The following is a 23,010-nucleotide window of genomic DNA, read 5'->3' on the forward strand; positions in this document are numbered from 1 at the left end:
TCGATTTTTTACGTTAATATTTTAACACTGAATTTCACTAGTACAGTATATTATCATTCTATTATCAGTCATCATGAATTTATCATTCATTGCTGCGCTGAATAATTGGTCTTCAAGACGTAACTATCATTCATAATCAGTCATATGAGATATAATAAATATGGTTACGTACTTTAGGTTAAATGCTTTCAAAATGTCAAGATATTCTCCTACTTCAAACAAAAAAATGCGTTTTAAAGTTATCTACTGGTATGTTGCTTTCACAAAAACAAAAGACTATCAGCTCACCTGCCAAGCAGTTGGGCAATGCCACAAAGCTCCCCCCGGCCCCCCCACCCCCCAAAAAAAAAAAAACTCGTACGTCCCTCCTCTTCTTTTCATTTTAAATTCGTATTATTTCATATTCGGATCGTTACCTGAATGATGACCTATGATGGCCTTTGCTCGACATGAGATAACTCGTGCTGCGAATAATGAAGGGTCGAGTTATTTCTCTGCCTGCAGTCGCCAATTCAAACCACGCCCGAAATGTGGAGCCATAATTGAGTGGCTTGTGTGAGTTCGTTTTCCATTCACATTTGCATCTTCACAATGCTGAGTGAAAGTCTAGATTTATCTCTCATGAGATGCTCTCTCTCTCTCTCTCTCTCTCTCTCTCTCTACGAGATAATCACATGCTAAATGATGAAATCTTGGTGTAACCTTAACATAAATGTCATGCATTCTTTACCATTTCCAGATGAATTCTCTCTCTCTCTCTCTCTCTCTCTCTCTCTCTCTCTCTCTCTCTCTCTCTCTCTCTCTCTCTTTACCTGGGTGATGGAAAAATATTTTCCGAAGGTCTAAGTAAGCTAATGCCAGTTCATACATGCACGTACAGTATAAAAATGTTTGAATGCATCCGTATACACATACCCATCTTGGTGAAATTGTCAAATTGCGCGCATGTATTTTAAGGTTGCAACAATCCTTCATTACACAAACATGCATTTTCATATTTTATATTTTAAATATATGTATATATATATATATATATATATATATATATATATATATATATACAGTATATGTATGTATATATACAGTATATATATATTATTCATGAAGCTAAAAATGTTGTTTAATATCAAATTCACGCTACTTCGGTAGTATTCCCGATGGGGAATTATCACTGAAGGGGAATTTATAAGTGATAAATGGGCCATCAGTGGGTAGACCGTCGACTGGAGTTGGAAGGTAATTGTGTCGAGGGATCGAGACCCGGCAGTACCGATCCATTTATCACTTATAAATTCCCCTTCGGTGATAATTCCCCATCGGGGATACTTCCGAAGTAGCGGGAATTTGATATTAAACAACATTTGTAACTTCATGAATGTATATAAATCACGGTGTGATAATTTCATATATATATATATATATATATATATATATATATATATATATATATATATATATATATATATATATATATATATTTTTGTGTATATGTGTGTGTATTCATATATACACCACTGTATACGTAATTGCTCGTCCATTCACAGTCATATACACCCATGAATGTCGTGATACCTATGCAACGATTTGGCATAATCCCCACCCCCACCCCCTTCCGTCCCATCCTCCAAAAGTCCTTAAAATCGACATACATGAAATCCCCTTCTCAGCCAGAAGTCCTGCGTCCATTAAATCCACATGCTGACAGTTGTTTATCTAGAGTAGCGACATTACGACCATATTGCATTCGTTCAACCACATTGCAGTTGCAACGATGAACGGCAGTTCGTCATACAGCTATGAGCGGCAAATAGAGGTGAAAATATTCTTCGTTTTCTTCTCTTTCTCTTTTATTCTTCCCCTTTGGTTCTTCTTATCCCTTTCGAACTCTCTTACTGTAAATTCCCCTTTCAGCCATGAATGCCCTCATCGGTCCCAGCGCTTGGCCTTAGGCCTAAATTCCGTATTCTGTTCTATTGTCTGTCCAGATCAAGAACGAGTGAAGAAATGTTACTTCCCATAATGAGATCTGAACCCACAGACGATTGGTTGGGGTGAGATTAAGCTAAATACCTCGGTCGCCAAGTATAAGAGCTCTTTCAGTTCATATATATACACGCGTGTCTGTCGAATTCAGGTATATTTAGCTAGAGCTACAATAGACCCATCCTCGCCATCAAAGCTTAGAATGACCTCATTCGGATGCCCCGAACGCGAGGTCGAATCTCTGCTGGCCATCTACAGTAGGCTTAGTAGTGACAAGCGTTTCCAGAGCGTGAGGAAATCAGGAATTGTGGTTATTAAAAGTTACATGTACACACACATATACGTATATATATATATATATATATATATATATATATATATATATATATATATATATATATAATATATATATATATATATATATATAAACTTTATCACATGCACAATTGTTCTGTGCATCAGGAGAATTACTAACAGGACCTCATTCAAACTGGTTGGTATCTAGAGTTACAAGCTTTCTAGGACAAACTGTTTGTCCAAGAAAGCTTGTAACTTTTTCTGAATAAATATCTCCACTAGATACCATCCAGTTTGAATGAGGTCCTGTTAGTAATATATGTATATATATATATATATATATATATATATATATATATATATATATATATATATATATATATATATATATATGTGTGTGTATATATATATATATATATGTATATATATATATATATATATATATATATATATATATTATATGTATATACATATATATATATGCATATATACACATATAAATGTGTTTGTGTGTGTGTGTTTGTGTAAGCACAAAGACCTATATCACCACACTTTTGGAAGCAGTTGTCACAACAAAGCACAAATGAAGAAAAATTGAAGAAATCCTGACTGCCATCACGGGATACGAACCTTTGAAAAACAAATAAAGTCAAAACATTCCTCTGTAAAGGCAAACGAGATTTCCCTCTCCGGAATTTCGGGTCTAAGGAATTTTCATAGTCATGAAAATTCCATGGAACTCTTTATCTGCTTTAATGCGCAGTTGGCTTACAAATACGTATGTTTGCTCTGAGGGGGAATGGCTTCAGAGAGAGGATAGGAAAACAAGCATGGTCCCTTTCGTTCAAGATGCATTTGAAGTTTATGAAGCTCATCTCATGTAATAGATACAGTTTTGGCATCATTTAAGAAGACCATTTCATTTTTTCCAGTTGTCATGCTTCGATCTAGATGAGCCAAAAATAAAAAAATAAAATCTATTTAAGGCTTGGTTTCATGCTCCGATGTAGATGAGCCAAAAAAATCGTCTATTCAAGGCTTGGTCTTCACTACGTACAAAGAAAAAAAATCGCATGAAACTCTTAATTGTTATGCACATTGTATACCCACTGGGTTTCGAATCCTAAATAGAGCACAATCAACTTCGTGCAGCTTGTTGATGGTATTTCAGCATCGGGGCCATTGAATTCCCTCGCCCTGCAACTGAATAATGCAATCCATCCCTTCATACGTTCAGTGCAGTTGCTACGTAACATTACGAACCCTAAAAACGAACAGCGTTCCATTGTCTCGAACCTCCGATTCCTTATCTAACGTAGACACGAAGCAATCGAGCACAGAGAAGGTAGAATGAAACCTTGACTCGTGTGCGAAGGAGAACGCATTTAGAGTAGAGTAGGAAAGGGGCATGTGTTTCACGGCCGGAAACCGGGGCGACAGAGCAGCGGCGTCCTTAGGAGAAATGAGCCGGCGGGTGCTAAAAGTTAGCTGTCATAAATGAAATGGGAACCGGGCGTCATACTTTCTAGGGGCCCTTGGGCGAAAATACAATGCCTTTTGCCTGCTGCTGCCTGACCCTGGTATGGGTGCTGTGCCGCGCAGAGAATTTTCATTTGCTCATAATGATGCCTGTAACGATCAACACCCCTTTCTCTCTCTCTCTCTCTCTCTCTCTCTCTCTCTCTCTCTCTCTCTCATCTGCAAGACTTCACCCTTATCTTGTAAAATAGTATATTATTCTCTCTCTCTCTCTCTCTCATTCATCTGCAACACTTCACCCTTTTCTTGTAATATTGTTTACTTCTCTCTCTCTCTCTCTGCAACACTTCACCCTTATCTTGTAGTATTGTTTACCTCTCTCTCTCTCTCTCTCTCTCTCTCTCTCTCTCTCTCTCTCTCTCTCTCTCTCTCTCTCTCTCTCTCGGAGGAAGGTGAGCCGTCCTTTGTGCTTAGCCATCTTTCTTTATTTTGACCTCGCTAAAGAAGACCTGTATGACCTCAGGTGGTGGCCCAGCGTGACCACACCTCCTTCTACAGGACTCATCATCAAATTCTAGGCCATCTTCTGCCCCTAAAGACTTCGTTTATCACATCAGGATACTTTCTCTTCCTGCGTGCAGTGGTGATTGCTTGTCTGATCATTTCCCCGAATGATTTTGTTATGAATTTTTTTATTTCCCTTTTATTTTCTTTTTCTTTCCTCATTCTTTTTATATATTATTCGAGTTGGTGTTTTTTATCTGATTTTTTTTTCTTTTGTTTCATGTGTTTCGGCCGCTTCCTCTCTTTATCTTTATTTCTGCTTAGTTTTCCTTTCGTCATACTTTGCTCTCTCTCTCTCTCTCTCTCTCTCTCTCTCTCTCTCTCTCTCTCTCTCTCTCTCTCACCTGCAACACTTGTCTCTCTCTCTCTCTCTCTCTCTCTCTCTCTCTCTCTCTCTCTCTCTCTCTCTCTCTCTCACCTGCAACACTTCGCCCTTATCTTGTAATATTGCTTACTTCTCTCTCTCTCTCTCTCTCTCTCTCTCTCTCTCTCTCTCTCTCTCTCTCTCATCTGCAACACGTTGCCCCTTATCTTGTAATATTGTTTACTTCTCTCTCTCTCTCTCTCTCTCTCTCTCTCTCTCTTGCAAAACTCCACCTTTGTCTTGTAAAACCGCTTTCCACTCCGTCTCTGTCTTTCAAAAGACCCCACCCTCATTGTAATAATTAAGGTGTTATGCCCCATCACACATCGGATTACGACTTCTCATTAATTAGAGGCCTACGACTCAAATTACCCAGATGATAAAAACATCAGTGTCATTGGTGTCATCGGTTGACGTCGTAATTGTCAATTCTGAGTTCGCATCTTATAGTTTAGGCGTCTTCTTGTTTGCCATTGTTATCGATGGTGTTATTGCTGTTATTGATAGATATCTTTTATTGTTATTATCATTGTTGTTCTAGTTGACATTCATATCACTGTAATCAGTATTGTTGCAGATATCGTCAGAATTATTATTATTAAGGTTATGACAGTACTGATAATCATCAAAATTCCTATGATTATCTTCATAGTGCAACTGCGAGGTTTTCCTCCTGTTACATCTTTCGAACCTTTTACTGTCAATTTCCCTTTCAGCGCTGAATGACTACATAGGCTTACATTCTATATTCCGTTGTATTCCCACACTCATCACCAAAGTCATCATCAACAGTTGTTATAAACCAACAACAGTCAATAACGGGTTAGCAACGACATCGCCACAGTAACACTCCGCTAAAAAAAAAAAAAAAAAAAAAAAAATCTGCCTCAGCCTCATGAACCAATAACACTCAGTAACGGCTTAGCAACGACATCGCCAAAGTAACACTCCGTTAAAAAAAAATCTGCCTCGTCCTCGTGAACCAGTAACACTCAATAACGGCCTAGCAACGACTTCGCCTAAGTAACACTCTACTAAAAATATCTGCCTCAGCCTCATGAACCAGTAACACTCAATAACGCCCTAGCAACGACTTCGCCAAAGTAACACCCCGCTAAAAAAAAAAATCTGACTCAGCCTCATGAACCAATAACACTCAATAACGGCCTAGCAACGACTTCGCCAAAGTAACACTCCGCTAAGAAAAAATCTCCCTCAGCCTCATGAACCAATAACACTCAGTAACGGCTTAGCAAGATCGCCAAATTAACACTCCGCTAAAAAAAAAAATCTGCCTCAGTCTCAGCGCCATCTGGGCGTCATAAACTGAAGGAGGAGGCTTCTGCCTCTGGCTGTCATGTGCTTGACGTCGTAAGTAACCACATCAGATGCTGATAATGATGCATGATGTTTTTTGAAGTCATGTGGGATTATTTGCAAACGGGATTGGGTCATTAGATCCCAACAGGTGAGGGCGATCGGCGTAGGCAGATTTTGTAATCGATGTGCGTGTGTGTATCAAGGTGGAAGCAAAAGTGTATAGCACCTTATCGTGTGTAAAAGAGACTAAACTGCGCATGCGTAACTGCGTAAATACGCACCGTACGATTGGCAAGGAAGATGGTGAATTATTTTCGTAAGTTAATTAAGAAATGTAATGGTATACAGTCCTTGGTGTACGTCACGCACTTGATGAGAGTCCACGCCAGTGTTTCCGCTTTACGGATCGCCTTTGTTTACACTCTTCTTCTTCTTCTTCTTCGCTTCCGCGGTCAAGAAGTCTCGGTCAGAACGAGGACCATGTCGTAATCGGTAACGCACCGCGGGGTCTCTCTCGCAAGAGCTGAATGAGACAATATAATCCGTCCAGAGGAAATTGTCGTAAATGTGGTACCTTAACTGGATATGAGATATCTCATTGGTTCATTAGCTAATCATTAAGGTATTGCGTTTAAATGAATCATTAGCATAGTCATTATGTCCGGAAATATACTGCTATTTTCGATCATTAAGACTAAATGTAGTTTATGCAACGTATGTACTGTATTGCACTGCTGTTAGTCAATGGACCATGGGTTGATTTGTTAGGTTAATATATATATATATATATATATATATATATATATATATATATATATATATATATATATATATATATATATATATATATATTACATATATGTGTGTATGGGTGGGTGGGTGTGTGCATGTGCATGTGTTCATAAAATTGACCATACACATATGTAGATTATCGGTTCTAAAACCCCAGTATAAATTGGTAAACGTATAATAATGTACTTTATATCGTATATGCTTTACCATAGGTAAGTACCAAACATACAATATATGCTAAAAACTGAACCCGCTAAACTGATAAAAACTATAAAAAAAAAGGGTCAACAACAGTACAGTACCATAGTTTAATAGGAATAACTGCAGTACACTAATGCATGTGAATTTGGCTCTCTCTCTCTCTCTCTCTCTCTCTCTCTCTCTCTCTCTCTCTCTCTCTCTCTCTCAAATAAAGTGCTGTAATGTGTTGTACTTCTCCACCTTCTTCTATCTCCTTCGGCTAGGAATTGCTGATGATAATGATGAAGATGATTATGGTTATGACGATGATGATGATGATGATGGTGCTGAAGAAGTTACAACACTCACTTGACGAGATAGAGCAAAGTGTAATGTAAGATTTTTGGGGGGATGTTATTAGGCCATGGCCCTCTTGATGACTGGTCAGAAGTCTTAATATACTATTGCAACTACCACTACTACTACTACTACAATAATAATAATAATAATAATAGACTTCACACATAATAAGCATGGGGCTCAAATATCGGACTCTAGGTAGTGCCGTCAGTCCACTGCGTCACTGCTTGAGGTTCTTTGCAGAGTCCCTTCGGCCCCCAGCTCAACCCCTTTCATTCCTTTTTACTGTACCTTCGTTCATATTCTCTTTCTTCCATCTTGCTCTCCACCCTCTCCTAACCATTGTTTCTTGGTGCAACTGCGAGGTTTTCCTCCTGTTACACCTCTCAAACCTTTTTACTGTCATTTTCCCTTCCAACGCTGAATGACCTCATAAGTCCCAGCGCTTGGACTTTGGCCTAAAGACTATATTCTGGGTGCTTGGCTTAAAAAATTGATTCTGCAATTGCGTCATATGCAGATGAAGCCTTTGGAGTGCCTCTTGATAAACACTTGAGAAGAAATTGTTTTCGCTTCGTTTTCAGTCTTTTGTAGAAGAAAACAGTTGAGATGGCTACTTGTCTGTCAGTCCGCACTTTTTCTGTCCGCCCTCATACCTAAAAAGTACTGAAGCTAGAGGGCTGCCAATTGGTATGTTGATCATCCACCCTCCAATCATCAAACGTACCAAATTGCAGCCCTATAGCCTCAGTAGTTTTTATTTTACTTGAGGTTAAAGTTAGCCATAGTCGTACTCCTGGCACCGCAATAGGTGCCAACAACACAGGCCACCACCGGGTTGTGACTGAAAGTTTCTTGGGCCGCGGCTAAGAGTTACATGGGCCGTGGTTGAGAGTTTCATACAGCATTATACGCTGTGTAGAAAACTCGATTACGCCGAAGAAACTTCGGCTCATTTGTAACTTGTTTATTTTGCGTCCAGTTTGCAAGTTGTTGAAGAATAAGTAAATGAATCCTCTTGACATTTTACCTGTCGAAGTAAGAAAGAAGAAGATTTAGACAAACATCAATCACCAGTCACCAGCGAGAACGATCTTGTCTAGTATGATTTGGTTTTGACATCAAGATCATTATCCCCTGATTTCTTGACGTTCTGGTTAACCGAAACAGGTTCTAGCAGTTGGCCATATGGCTTTCGGACCCAACAAATATATTACCTCCCTCGGAGAACTGAATGCCACTTGAATAAGCTACTCCATAGAGCTTGTTTGTTCTAACTTTCCACGCGAAGAAATCCCTAAAACAACGAAACATGACGATTATAAAGTAGAGAAAGCAGGCTGTGTGATGGTACTTTCCGTCCGCCCTCAGGGCTTAAAAACTACTGAGGATAGAGGGCTGCAAATTGGCATGTTGATCATCCACCCTCTAGTCATCAAACGCACCAAATTGTAGCCCTATAGCCTCAGTAGTTTTTATATTATTTAAGGTTAAAGCTAGCCATGATCGTGCGTCTGGCACTCTCTCTCTCTGCTTGGCTAGTGAACTTCTTCAAAGTTTGAGAGTATGTTTTTCGTAGAGAATGTTAGAGAAAGAATGAAAAAATTTCATTCTCTCTCTCTCTCTCTCTCTCTCTCTCTCTCTCTCTCTCTCTCTCTCTCTCTCTCTGCTTGGTAGTGAACTTCTATGTCTAAGAGGCTGGGAAAACTCCAAAGAGAGAGAGAGAGAGGGGGGGGGGTTACAATTTTAGGACCACTTGGGTCGTTATCCCGACAATGAAAATAATCTAGTGTCTTGATCTGCTTTTGATAAATGCCCTGGGTATTGACGGCACATTAATCGCTGGCTCTCTCGATTGCCTTTCAAGCGCTGCTGATCAACTGTTTATTTTATTGTGTCACAGTAGTCTGAGTGATTATTCAAGGTTTAATTAGTCTTGATTTCTGTGCCTATACTTCGTGACATATGTAACTTATTTTAGAATTCTGTTTTAAACGATTTACAAAACTTCTACACATTTTTTTTCTTCTTCCCCACAGATATCAATTCAGTATTGTCCAAATTGTCTACCCAAGGGTATCAATTCAGTGTCGTACAAATTGCCTACCCACGGATATCAATTCAGTGTTGTCCAAATTTTCTACCCAAGGATATCAAATCAGTATTGTCTGAATTGTCTACCCACGGATATCAATTCAGTGTTGTACAAATTGTCTACCCACGAATATCAAATCAGTATTGTCTGAATTGTCTACCCACGGATATCAGTTCAGTGTTGTCCAAATTTTCTACCCAAGGATATCAAATCAGTATTGTCTGAATTGTCTACCCACGGATATCAATTCAGTGTTGTACAAATTGTCTACCCACGGATATCAAATCAGTATTGTCTGAATTGTCCACCCACGGATATCAATTCGGTGTTGTACAAATTGTCTACCCACGGATATCAGATCAGTATAGTCTGAATTGTCTACCCACGGATATCAATTCAATGTTGTACAAATTGTCTACCCACGGATATCAGATCAGTATAGTCTGAATTGTCTACCCACGGATATCAATTCAATGTTGTACAAATTGTCGACCCACGGATATCAGATCAGTATAGTCTGAATTGTCTACCCACGGATATCAATTCAATGTTGTACAAATTGTCTACCCACGGATATCAAATCAGTATAGTCTGAATTGTCTACCCACGGATATCAATTCAATGTTGTACAAATTGTCTACCCACGGATATTAAATCAGTATTGTCTGAATTGTCTACCCACGGATATCAGTTCAGTGTTGTACAAATTGTCTACCCACGGATATCAAATCAGTATTGTCTAAATTGTCTACCCACGGATATCAATTCAGTGTTGTACAAATTGTCTACCCACGGATATCAACCAATTCAATATTGTCAAAATTGTGTAGCGTCCTACAAATTTAGAGTGTTTTAAAGCACACAGATTGCGGGTTATTAAGAATTCCTTAGATTTACGTGTTTGTAATAAGAAGAATAAAACTACGAGTTAGAGGAACAGAGCACAGTTCACAAACAGTTGAAAAGACGTCACGTCTCCACCGCAGTGCAGACAATATAGACGACACTGAATTGATATCCGTGCGGAAGAGGAAAAGAAATGTGTAGAAGTTTTGTAAATTGTTTAAAATAGAATTCTCAGATACCTAAGATAAGGAACATTCCTTGCGGTCAAACGCCAAAAAAAAAAAAAAAAAAAAAAACACGAAGGAAAAATCTTTGATGCCACCTTGGAGGTCCAGAAACGACTTTCCAAAGCCTATTAACGACGACCGCACATCCATGGAATGCGCGCATGCGCTCATGGGCGCTCCCTGAAGAAGAAGAATCTCGGAGCTGAAGGATCCTTGACCGAAATAGCAATAATAAAGATGATAAATTACTTAACTAGTCGGGAGGTAGTGGCCATTTGTAATTGCAATGAGTACGTGCTTAATGATAGGTCTAACAGAGATGATATCCAGATCTGCGATCAATACATTAGCCTTGGTTACACGCAGTCGAATATATCTTCTTCTTCTTCTTCTTCTTCTTCTTCTTCTTCTTCTTCTTCTTCTTCTTGGCCACTTGTAAGCAATCAGATGCCTCCACTCGTCTACAGTAATCGATTAAAGCTTGGAGATGCAAATGTGAACTGGACAATTAGTAGGCCTAGAAAATAGATGAAGAATATAATGACCTAGCCTTAGAATAGTGTATGAAATCGAAGCAAGAGTAAAGAGGGAATTCCATGTAGCTGGGGTATAAGCATTACTAAAGGTTTTTTTTTTTTGCAGCGTCCCTTTCGTTCTTTTTACTTTACCTCCATTTATATTATCTTTCTTCCATCTTGCTATCCACCCTCTCCTAACAATTATGCCATAGTGCAACTGCTTTGAGGTTTTCCTCCCGTTACTCATTTCAAACCTACCTACTTTCAATTTCCGTTCCAGCGCTGAATGACCTCATAGGGCCCAGTGCTTGGCCTCTGGCCTAAACTCTATTTTCCATTCCATTCCACGAAAGCAAAGGAACAAAAGAACAACTGCGCGCCGTAACTAGTGACACCAGAAATTGCAACAGCATATAGCAACAGCGTAAAGCAACAGCAATAGCTCAGAGCTATGGCAACAGCTTCAAGCAACAGCAAGGGTATCATCAATATGGTAAGGAAGCGTAAGATGACTGACGTGAATCCCACCGCTCAAGCAATCACGGCCGCAAGGGACCACCGCCGCCATGTTAGTTGTGGCTTTGTTTATGCGGAATCGTTCTCTACGAATTTAAAACTTGAGCGCTGTCCGATTCCTTGGTCCGCCGAGGCGAAAGTTTGCGGTTGACGCCGAGTTATTATGATTAAGAAGCGTGCTTCCTGATGCGTTTGTCATCTTCGTTTTTATTGGTTTTATTTTCTTTTTCATGGGCGTTGGTTTCGTCAAGAGTTCTCTAGAATTCCTGCTGGCATTTATTAAGTGCTGGATAACTCGTCACAGAGCGATGCTTAGTAACGGCAAGAAAATGGACAAAGCTGACGTGGCGATCAAAAACGTACCGTCAATGTCACCTAAAAGTCTCTATTCATTCTTGTCAATTAAAAGGGTTAGTAGCAAAAATACTATGATTTTAGACGTAATTATGGTAATTATTGTTTTGGTTTACTACAGCTACGTAATATTATATGATTTTCTTTTTTTGTATTTTGAAAGCAGTAGATATATATATATATATATATATATATATATATATATATATATATATATATATATATATATATATATATATATATATATATATATATATATATATATTATATATATATATATATATATATATATATATTTATATGTATATATTAATATATATACGTGTATGTATGTGTGTGTGCGCGCGCGCGCTACTAAATATTAATTCTATGAGTTATTGCTCAGTTATTTATATGTGGGCAGATGAAGCAGTCTGATTTGTAAGAGACTCCTCTGCTCATGCGCAACATAATATTATCGCCTGTAAATCACTTTTGCTTACATTTACCTTTCTACGAAGCAAACGAGTCTCTTTCTCTCTCTCTCTCTCTCTCTCTCTCTCTCAGTCACTTTACTGTATGATCTTGTTTTCTTTTCGACGTCTAATGAAGAATTAGAGGAAAAGTTAAGTATACCTTAGTTTTACCAGAGGAATTTATTTCTGGTGATAGAAATTCATTTCTCGGTATAATGTGGTTCGGATTCCACAATAAGCTGTAGGTCCCGTCGCTAGGTAACCAATTGGTTCTTAGCCACATAAAATAAGTCCAATCCTTCGGGCCAGCCCTAGGAGAGCTGTTAATCAGCTCATCGGTCTGGTAAAACTAAGGTATACTTAACTTTTCCTACCTAGGAATTTCTCCTCGCCTTACTCAGAACCAACCTTTGCTTCTGGTCTGGTCTAGGGAACGTTGATAGTAATGAAAAGTCCTTGAAGTATTTTTCTCTTCCTTTCCTGGACGGTTGGAGCAAGAAAGGCAAGATAATCTAAGGTGTATGTCAAGTTTCCTCTTACAAAGTGTTGGAACAATTTTTTTTTTTTTTTCGCTCTTCTTTAAATGGCGATGAATGAATAAGCTGGTTCTTTGCTTTTAAAGTTAGACTTGTTGTATCGAAAGAAGAAAGAACAAGTATAATTCTTTATTTTCATTCATTCTTCCCCTTCATTAGAGTTCCCCATATACTGTTAGCATTCGCAAATTTCTTAAACTCTTTCTGTCCCTCACAGGTTACATGTACTTTCGGGGTATTTCTTTACGCAAATTATTCGACAACTCAGCCACAATATCACCACAGCACTGCATATTACTTGTAATTCCACCAAGGGTAGGGATATTCATATTCTGCAACATTTTAAATACCCTTCTTTTGATTTTCAGTCGTTAGTAACAGAAGCAATCTTGATCATAAATCAACCCCTTCCACTCTTGAAGCTTCAAATCAATGCCCTCTTCATCTCAAGTATTGACCAACTCTTCGAAAAGCGCTTTTCATCGACACAATATTGTAATCTGTACAGAGAGAATTTTTCCATTTGGATCTTTTATTCTAAAATCGTTTTTTTGCTTATTGGAGTTTTTCCCTCTGTTTACTAATCTGTATTTACTTCATCTCCACCTCCCGCCTTATTCTTTCACTTTTTCCTCGCCCATGTTCTTCATTTTGTTTTCTGTCCTGATTATTTTAATTCATCTTATTTTTTATTGATTTTGATTCCCACTTCTAGATTCCCAATATTGACTTAGTGACGCCATGCTTGAATTTTTTTTAGTCAACTTCTAAACTCTTCCGCTTGAACATTTTGAAGCCTAGCCTTTGTTTCTGCCAATATTTCGTTATGTGTCCCACCCTCTTCTTTCTTATCAAACTTTCTTTATTTATTCTCATCCACATTCAGGGACGTGCATTCCTCACTTAAACTGACCTTCTGTTCTCATTTTTGGTACGACTGGAGCAAAGGAAACCTGAATATAAGTACTTGCGAATAGAGTTATCTACTCGCCATATAATGATTTAGTCCCGTAGGGGTTAGTGCCGTCAGTACACCTCGTGCGGTGCACTGTAGGCATCACTTCAGGTTCTTCGCAGCGTCCCTTTGGCCCCTAGCTGCAACCCCTTTCATTCCCTTTACTGTACCTCCTTTCATATTCGTTCTTCCAGCTTACTTTCCACCTTCTCTTAATTGTTTCATAGTTTTCCTCCTGTTACACCTTTCAAACCTTTCTACTCTCAATTTCCCTTTCAGCGCTGAATGACCTCATAGGTCCCGGATTCTACAAGGTAGCTGGTAATAAAGTCACAGCAAAAAAAAAAAAAAAAGTCACAATTTTGGCTAGGAAAAAAATTCAGGAAAAAAAAGTCACATTAATTTATGGTGGCGGATAATCGTTAGGTTAGGTTAGGTGACTTTGTTACCGGCCACCATAAATTATGACTTTTTTCTGTGACTTTTTTACCTGGATTCTTCTGCTACAATGCAGGTCAATTCCACCACAGGAAACGCAGAGAGACAGACAGACAGAGAGACAAACAGGGAGAGACCCGTTGTCCCAGTTCCTAAAATGCCGAAAGTTGAAATGCCGTAATATTTCACTTTTCTTCCACCACAAGAAACGCCAATAAACAGACAGACAGAAGAGACCCGTCCTAATTCCTGACGTACCGGAAGTTGAACCGTTCAAATTACGTAAGATTCCCCCGCCCCTTTTTTTCGGTAACCAATTCATCAGCAGCCTGTCTCGCTACAGTACAAGGAAGCTCGTGTGTCATAATAGTTAATGGGTTACTTCCTTCCCCTTCCTTCAGCCAGATGGCGTCGGTAGGGGCTGCAACTAACCCTATGTAACGTAATAATGGAATCTATGGAGACCTGTACCACAACCTTTTACTGCACGCTCGTTTCACCTGGGAGATTATGCCTTGTGTCGTTTGTATCTGTGTGTATATATATATATATATATATATATATATATATATATATATATATATATATATATATATATATATATATTTATATATATATATGGATATTTTATATTCAAATATGGATGGTATCTAATGGATTATTTATTCAGAAAAAGATACTCCATTAGATACCATCCAGTTGGAATGAGGTCCTTTTAGTAATTCTACTAATGCACAGAACAATTGTGTATGTGATAAAGTTATAAATATGGATATGTATATGTGTGTGTGTAAATATGTATATGTATATAACTTCCTTTCATAATCTAACATAGGTTACTTCCATAAATTTTAATGGCCCATGAAATTAAAACTCGAACACCATATATATTTCGGCTGATAAAATTGTAGCCCAACCACTGATAAATTTCAAAAGGAGACAGTTAAATGTATACAAATACATATGTATAATATATATATATATATATATATATATATATATATATGTGTGTGTGTGTGTAAAATGCACTGTCGTACGAAAAATACCAGGGGGGAAAAACCACAGTGACATATGTGCTTGTGCAATTTTATCAAAATTATCGGCTTTCGCCTACCACTGTCTGGCTTCTTGAGACCTGGTCAGGGAATTGTAGAATTATAACCTTACAAACACACACACACACACACACACACACACACATATATATATATATATATATATATATATATATATATATATATATATATATATATATATATATATATATATATATATATATATATGTGTATATATATATATATGTATGTATATATATATATATATATTTATATCTATAAATGTATATATATATATATATATATATATATATATATATATATATATATATATATATATATATATATATATATATATATATATATAATATGTATATATATATATATATATATATATATATATATATAATCCTAACAAACAATATTGTTTTCAATACAAATCATGATGATTTTACTTCAGATCAACTGAACACACGACACGAAGTCAACATTTTTAAAGAATGTGTGTGTGTGTGTGTTTTGAATGTGTCAATGTGTAATAGAGATCTCATTAAATATGACAGCCATTTTTTACAGCCACCCCATTATCGTGTTGAAGGCGATCTTCTTCGCCACAGCTTAAGAGACGGGGAGCTGTTGCAAAAACTTGTCCTTACTACCATTATTATTACAGAGGCTACTAAAAAAAGACAAACTTCGAAGGAGCCGTTTCAAAGACAGTTCCTTCCTACTACTACTGCTAATACTACTACCCGGACTTAAGCGATTCGTCCTTTGTTACTATGAAGCAGTCACATCCGGTTTGTTCCATCCTCCTGGAAGGAAGTTAAGGAAGTGTCCACGAACTGAGAAACATCTATACATTTTGTTCCTTCCGCCTAGGAGGAAATGATGCTTCTTCTCTTATTTGTATTTATTCTTGTAATTCCTCGCAAGGTTCTGATGTTTGGATCTGTTGATTTATAGAGGCCTTCGAGTTTATGCTTTCTGTTCTCATTCCTTTTAGAAGCTATATATTGTATTTCGTGTTTGAATGAAAGTTTGACAGCATAGTTTTTCATTGTTTGATATCATTCCATTTTGACTTCCAAGGGGCATTTTCTTTCACTTATCGATGCCCTTTGCTATTTATTTCGCTGTTCTTAATTACTCGGATATGTCCTGCTAGGGAGGATCTTCGTCCTTTAAAAAAAAAAATTGTTTTAAATGTCTAGTTTTCTCTTCCTTGTATCTCCTGATCATTTTGTAGCATGGTCAATAATGAGTAGTTTATGTGGTTTAGAAATGAGTTGTCATTATTGTTCAATAATTGCCGCCGTTGTGGCGCAGTGGTATGATTCTCGATTCTCGGCTACCAGTTGAGAGGGCCGGGGTTCAAATCCCGCCGCTCACTGATGGCTCGGATTGAGCCAATGCACAAATCCGGTAGCCCATCAACCTAACGGTCCGAAAAACCCGAGAAGTTCAGTAGGAGAATAGGTACCAGCCCTCGGGCTGGGGAGTTAAACAGTGGGCCTAGCGACAACTGCCCACATGTCATAGGCATTGGGACTTGTCCTCCCCTGGCTGTCGGCCTAAGAAACAGGGGATCAGCGCCTGCCCTATGAGCATACAGAGGCCCAGGAGGACTTTAACTTTAATTAACTATAATGAGTAGTTTATGTGTTTAGAGGTGAGTTGTCATTAATGCTCAATAATGAGAAGGTTATGTAGTTTAGAAATGAGTTGTCAGTAATGTTCAACAATGAGTAGTTTATGTGGTTTAGAAATGAGTTGTCAATGACGTGCTGTTTCGATCGGAGATTGGCTAAGGTTATCGACACTCGGTTTTAATAATATGAAAAAACAGCAACTTTTATGAAAAGGGAACTATTAATATTCTTCACAGTAAAATCAGGTGCAGTAGCTGGTGGTGTTTGAAATAAAATTAAAGGAATAAAATCAAGATAATTATTTTTGTCACGCAAGAAAAAATATTGTGCGAAGTATTTTTTTAAAGAGAAAAATGTAACAATTCTACACGATAGACTTCAAGACATTTTTTTCTGTTCACTGTAGTTCCTCTTGCCAAAACATTATCCTAAAAACTTTAATATTGCAAATTACTTCAAATCATCAAAATCACCTTGTCATTGCAAAATTCGATGGGATATGTTCCTGATAATAACATTTCATGAAAATATAATGACAATATTCTTTAATTTTCGTTTTCAGTAATTGAACCACCTTCTGTTGTTCTTAAGAACACCGATGGAGTTTTGCTCTAGTGCAGGAATGGGGTTAATCCCTAATAAGCATTATAGAAAACTCTGGTGCAAATTTATTTATACAGTTTCTGCTCTGTTTCATTTGCGTACGTTTATGTATAGGTTTGTGTATTCTCTCTCTCTCTCTCTCTCTCTCTCTCTCTCTCTCTCTCTCTCTCTCAAATAAACATCAAGACTCGTAGAAAGACAGGCAGAGAAAGCAGACGGTCCGAAAAGGACAACCAAAAGGCAACACCGTACAAGTCGCTGCCGAAGTCGTACAGGATTCATCCCCGTACGAATTTCAGTAGACGCTGGTAACCAGACGTGTATGGGAATGGTACTGGAAAGAAAAAGGTAAAAGTTCCATAGGGTTTCCTCAACTGCAACTTCGTTAAAAGGACGACAGGTGTCTTTTATTCCCTGGAAGCCTCCTTTCCTCTTCTCTCTCTCTCTCTCTCTCTCTCTCTCTCTCTCTCTCTCTCTCTCTCTCTCTCTCTCTCTCTCTCTCTCTCCTTATGAAATGAGATAGCCCCAGGAATGAAATGTCGAGAGCTGTTAAGGTAATGACGTTGTGAAGTGAAGACAGTTTTTGTTGCGTTTCACAATACAGCAGCAAGATGTTGGATCTCTTTATGTTACAATATGTTCCTAAAGTAGTACAGTACTTACAGTATCAGAGTGGTTGATTCCCTCAGGAAAAGCGACATGCAACAAAAGCAGTTTTCCGTAATGCGTGCATATTGAATTCTTGAAAAATGTCGCAAACTCGAAGGTACTCATTTTTTAATTTTCTCAGGTAATTTTCTCATTACACTTCCTTTCCTAAGACTTTATAAATTGCATGAATCAAGCCCTTCATTTGCCTCATTCATTAAAATTTAATGGGAATGAAATAATCTCTTAAGATACATTCAAGAGATTACATTTTTATTTTTATTGTTTGTGTTTATGTCAACGTAGAGAGTACGACTAAGGACTCATCACCGTAGGGTTTACTGAAGGTTCTTTGCAACGTCCCTTCGGCTCCTAGCTGCGTCGACTCCTTTTTACTGCACCTCCGCTCATATTCTCTTTCTTCCATCTTACTATCCACCCACTCCTAACAATTATTTCAGTGTCACTGCGAGGTTTTCCTCCTGTGACACCTTTCAAACCTTAATACCGTCAATTTCCATTTCAGCGCTGAATGATCTCATAGGTTCCAGTGCTTGGCCTTTGGCCTTAACTCTACATTCCATTCCATTCCGACTAAGGACCCGGTACTTAAGTCTGACTTTCAGTCTGAATTTCACATTAAAAGCTTAAACCTGTAGAAAGTGCTCGAAATCAGAAATACTGCTTCCATAATTTATAGTCCAAATTTCATATACGGTTTGAACGTGAAAATCTAAGGGTCTTTTGTTCATTTCGGAAATTTTCGGGAATTAAATTTTTTGTGGTCGCTTCGGTCCCGACGTAGTGTCCCGTTATAAAGACGGAGACTTTTCTGTCGAAATAGTGAATGGAAAATTATACCATTCTATGGTGTCAGCTCACGTAAACAAATCAGTCAGGCAAACGGAAGAAATAAAAATTACCATTTTTGTAGGCCAGTGCATCGTAGTTTAACTTCCTACAGCTGATACTTTAAAGTGACGAGTACATCATTTCGTATCATGTCAGTAGATCGAGGACAGCCTTTGAATAAATAAAGTCTGTGCTGTAATCTCTGTGAGAAATTATGCTTCCGAAGTAGGTCGTTCCTTCTGTATCATTTTCGTTTTTATATTTGGTCTCTTTAAGGAAATTATTTTCCGCCTTTTGAGTTCTTTCGTGAGTATTCCATTCTGTTTGCTCCCTGGGAAATCAGTCTCTTGTCACTTTACATCTTGGAGGCAAAAGTCTTCCCTTTCATGGTTGTGGCGTGCAATTGGAACTTCAAAAGTTCAAGCGAAGATGCAGTGCATTACTACCCTAATACTATTCTCCTTGCATTTTAATACGTTTTTATCTATTTATTATTTTTTCTTTTTTTAATAAATGAGAGCACTTCTTTCTGTATTTCCCTTTACCTCCTCTTACTTCTGCCTAATGAACACCATAATCTTTGGAAGCTCAAGTTTCAAGTCAGTGGCCCCTGTGGTGGGCTTGTTCCATATGAATAGGGTTCAACTTCTGACTAATAATAATAATAATAATAATAATAATGGTATTTAAGTGAAGTCACTTATCAACTTCATAATCTTTCGCTCACTTTCTTTTCCTTCATGGAAGTGAGCCTTTCACTTCAGGAACTCCTGGCGGGGAGGGTTCCTCGTGTCCCTTTGTCGCCCCTATTCTGTTGCAACTTTTCAGTAACTTTTATTTATTTATTTATTTATTTATTTATTTATCTTACAGGAAGGGGGAAACTTGACTCTTGGCTGAACCCTCGTCCTCCATCCGGGCATGGCTGCGCAAAGCAGGGTAAGTGCTAATGACTGTTATATTCCAGTTTTGTCTTTCTAGAAGAGTAGATAATACACCTGGATGATGATGATGATGATTAATGAAATCACTATTTTGTAGTCTGATACGTAAGAGAATATGCATACGGTATATAAAGGCTCCGCTTAATTTATCGTTATAACAGCGTAAAGCGTGTTCTCCTACCCGATAACTCTGCGTTCAGAGAACGATAGTCATGTAAACAAACTTGCCACTGAAGGCTGTCGACGTACGATGACCATGAAAACGAAATGGGGATGTTGTCGTAGGGTTTAACAAGGACGTGGTGCGGAGATTCTTTTGTTATCGTCAGCGTCACATCTGCTGACGAAAGAATGATGTGACGGCTCTTCCGTCCTTGCGGTTTCTCCCAGAGGTTAACTCCGGTGACGCTGATGGGATGGGATGGGATGATTTGGGATGAGATGGGATGGAATGAGTTGGAGTGGGATGTGGTGGGATGGAATGAGTTGGGATAAGATGGGATGGAATGAGTTGGGATGAGATGTGATGGGATGGAATGAGTTGGGATGAGATGGGATGGAATGAAATGGAATGGGATATAGTGGGATGGGATGAGATGGAAGGAAATGGGATGAGATGGGATGGAATGAAGTGGAATGGGATGAGATGGAAGGAAATGGGATGAGATGGGATGGAATGAAATGGAATGGGATGAGATGGAAGGAAATGACATGAGATGGGATGGAATGAAATGGAATGGGATGTGATGGGATAGGATGAGATGGAAGGAAATGGGATGAGATGGGATGGGATGAGATGAGATTGGATGGAAAGAAATGGAATGGGATGGGATGAGATGGAAGGAAATGGGATGAGATGGGATGGAATGAAATGGAATGGGATGAGATGGAAGGAAATGAGATGAGATGGGATGGAATGAAGTGGAATGGGATGAGATGGAAGGAAATGGGATGGAATGAAATGGAATGGGATGAGATGGAAGGAAATGACATGAGATGGGAAGGAAATGACATGAGATGGGATGGAATGAAATGGAATGGGATGAGATGGAAGGAAATGGGATGAGATGGGATGGAATGAAATGGAATGGATGTGATGGGATGGGATGAGATGGAAGGAAATGACATGAGATGGGATGGAATAAAATGAAATGAAATGAGATGCGATGGGATGGAATGAAGTGGAATCGGATGGGGTGGGATGGGATGAGATGGAAGGAAATGGGATGAGATGGGATGGAATGAAATGGAATGGGATGAGATGAAAGGAAATGGAATGAGATGGGATGGAAACGGACGAGATAGGATGGAAAGGGATGGGATGGAATGAAATGGGATAGAATAGAATGAGATGGGGTGGAATGGGATGAGATGGGATGGAAAGGGGTGGGATGGGGTGGAATGAGTTGGGATGGGATGGGATAGAATAGAATGAGATGGGATGGGATGCAATGGAATGGGTTGGATTGGTAACGATTTCGACAGGTAGGGGAAATTGACAGCTTCTTGTCACTGCTTTTATGTCTTACAACTGATGCCTGGTCATCCCTATTCTTTTAAATGTTGGAGGACGAGAACCGATTAGCGTTGTTAACAACTGCAATTCGCACAGAAGAGAATATATATATATATATATATATATATATATATATATATATATATATATATATATATATATATATATATATATATATATATATATATATATATATATATATATATTATATATTATATATATATACAGTATATATAATAAAATCTTTTGTATTCTCATAATTAGATGTTGATCGCCCTAACCACACAAACGAGAGAGAAATAAGAGAGGCTGCAAACTTACTCAAAAGTGCTTTTGTTTCCTGTTTTTGTGGCAAAACAAACTTCGTCTACTTAAGTTATCCTTTTGGAAGAAAACCCCGAGCAGTGAGGTGTCCGGTTTTGCCGTGTTTTAGAACGAGATACGAATGGGAAAACACACTCAGGAAAAATGCATGTTCTTGGGGTTTCACTTTCAGAAAAATCTGTTTATATATATATATATATATATATATATATATATATATATATATATATATATATATATATATATATATATATATATATATATATTATATCATCAGTTGTTTCTTGCAAGGTGTTCAGGTGTCTCACTTCGTTTACATGTCTCTTAAATCTTCTTGTTCTCGTAGTATAGAAAGATGAATAAATGAAACGTGTTTCATTTGTTTTTTCTACATTCTGTAAGCCCAGAGGTATCTGTTTTTTTTGTTATGTTGTGAATCGTCTTTTCCCTCCAAAATCTAGATTATATTTTTATAAAACGTGTTTCGTCCATTTTTTATATTTCTCGTTTTTCATTCAAAACCCAAAAGTACATGTGGATGAAACTAGTTTCATTTGAAACGGGTTTCATTTGATTTTGATATACAGTAAATCTCTGTGGGTTCCAAAGCCCAGAGAGATATCAGTGTCTTGTGTTTGATCTCGTGCAATTCTTATTCTTCCAAGAATGTTTGGATAAGAAACCTTTTTTGGGTTAGGTTAGGCTAGGCTAGGTTAGGTTAGGTTAGAGTGGTGTTAGAGCTTCAGCTCAGTGGTCTGGTAAAACTAAGCTATACTTAAAGAACGAAAGAGGAAATGAAGACGATAAAATAGAAAGTAGAAGGCCCTGGCTGTCCACTTATTAAGGGCCGGAGGGAAATCGCCTGGGGAAACCGCGTAAGAAGATAGCAACAAGCGAATAGGCAGTCTCACGAGTACGCTCAATGACGATAAATGTAGTTTACGATTCAAGGCCTTATCTTCTTCTTCTTCTTCTTCTTCTTCTTCTTCTTCTTCTTCTTCTTCTTCTTCTTCTTCTTTCGTTCGTGATTATAGTTTTTACTGCAATAAATTTATCAAAACAACCATCGCCCTGTTAACTGTCATAAAAACTATTTCACTTTGTTATATTACGTAACTCATTTTTCGTTCAATCCGC

General features: G+C 37.9%; 1 protein-coding gene across 4 annotated transcripts in view; it reads left to right on the forward strand.

The window, feature by feature from the left end:
* The window catches only part of LOC136852457 (uncharacterized), a 101,408-nt gene that overhangs the window by 38,233 nt on the left and 40,165 nt on the right, over nt 1-23,010 (forward strand). For 3 of the 4 annotated variants that reach the window (XM_067127090.1, XM_067127089.1, XM_067127091.1), the window contains one exon: nt 19,963-20,028. In XM_067127090.1, the coding sequence (XP_066983191.1) occupies nt 20,011-20,028 (18 nt within the window). In that variant the 5' untranslated portion in view covers nt 19,963-20,010. Of the gene's footprint in view, nt 1-17,786; nt 17,938-19,962; nt 20,029-23,010 lie in introns of those variants that run through there. The other variant, XM_067127092.1, reaches the window with a different exon arrangement.

This window comes from Macrobrachium rosenbergii, chromosome 25, assembly GCF_040412425.1.
Source record: "Macrobrachium rosenbergii isolate ZJJX-2024 chromosome 25, ASM4041242v1, whole genome shotgun sequence".
Lineage (NCBI taxonomy): Eukaryota > Metazoa > Arthropoda > Malacostraca > Decapoda > Palaemonidae > Macrobrachium > Macrobrachium rosenbergii.